Source organism: Mchenga conophoros, linkage group LG3 (genome assembly GCF_057382185.1).
Source record: "Mchenga conophoros isolate Kocher_MC1m ecotype Shallow Benthic linkage group LG3, M_conophoros_male_GT1.1, whole genome shotgun sequence".
NCBI classification, from domain to species: domain Eukaryota; kingdom Metazoa; phylum Chordata; class Actinopteri; order Cichliformes; family Cichlidae; genus Mchenga; species Mchenga conophoros.
The window spans coordinates 9,386,691-9,387,919 of NC_140528.1; the positions used below are offsets into that span (position 1 = coordinate 9,386,691).

General features: G+C 43.4%; 1 protein-coding gene across 1 annotated transcript in view; it reads left to right on the forward strand.

Moving 5' to 3' along the window:
* LOC146577190 (protein NLRC3-like) overlaps positions 1-632 on the forward strand; it is an 81,391-nt gene extending 80,759 nt beyond the window's left edge. The window contains exon 7 of the mRNA XM_085252208.1: positions 1-632. This exon is cut by the window's left edge and continues 288 nt beyond it. Within this exon, the coding sequence (XP_085108334.1) occupies positions 1-254 (254 nt within the window). The 3' untranslated portion in view covers positions 255-632.
* The last annotated feature ends 597 nt before the right edge of the window (positions 633-1,229 follow it).

Genomic DNA, 1,229 nt, shown 5'->3' on the forward strand with positions numbered 1-1,229 from the left:
TCTGCTCTGATGATGGTCCTCGTTCTGTCTGTCACAATAACAGAGAAACATCCATCTCCTCCTCCTCCTCCTCCTCCTCTGTCTCTAACAGAGCAGCAGTGTATGTGGACTGTCCTGCTGGCACTCTGTCCTTCTACAGAGTCTCCTCTGACACTCTGATCCACCTCCACACCTTCAACACCACATTCACTCAAACTCTTTATCCTGGGTTTAGGTTTCTCTGGCCTCCTGGTGCCTCAGTGTCCCTGTGCTGAGTGGAGTGTAAAGAGTGTCTCCTGTTACAGAAACACTCTGACTGTTGAACAGATAGTTCAGTCTGTACATGTCTGTCTCTTTCACTCACAAACACGTTTTCAGATTCATGGATTCAATCAGTTGATGTTTGAAACTCTTCTAAATGATTCCTTGTAAACTTCTTCAGTCACAAACAAACAGGAAGTGATGTCACATGTGTTCCTGTCCACACAGCAGAATGAGTCTATTGCTGACAGTGATGTACAAACAGAGTGAGCATTTCTGAGGCCCAAAATAAACTGAGTAGTTCACTGAATGAACAATGGACTGTGAGCTCAGTTCCTTCATCATTAGTATGGATTATATATGTATATGTATTATATTAGTATCATATATATCAGGTGCTGCTGCTTTCAGTCATTGTGCAAATGTGCTGTTTGTAAGCTTGTAAAGCTGCAGTCAGCTGAGACTGAAGAAGTCACCTGATCAGTGAGCAAACGTTTCTGAAAACGTCCAGATGAACAGAATCAACCTTTTGGGATCAGCCAGCAATGCAGCATCATTGTTGTTCAGCTTCAGAGGTTTGCAGGAATGAACTGATGACCAGAAACAGCTGCAAAGTCCAAGAAAATACCAGCTGGAGTTCAGCTGCATTTGAAGAAGTCAAAGAAAAGTAAGGATGGCAAAGGGCGACGTTTTCTTCCAAAGAGCTGCAAACATGGTCGACGCCTCATTAGAAGAATCATCTGGACATTTGTGAGGAACTCTAACCAAGAAAGCAACGTCACACAGATCCAACAGACAGTTTCCATGACTGCAAGTGTTGAGTGGAAAAATGCTACATTGCATTATTGCATCCTCTCACCACAGGAGGCGCTGTTGGCACCACTGATTGCTGATCAGCTGTTCTCTGATGATCTGATTGATACTGTGAATAACGGGACTCACTGAACTCTGTGACACAGTGAAGATTACAGAGTTTAACTTCACCCTTT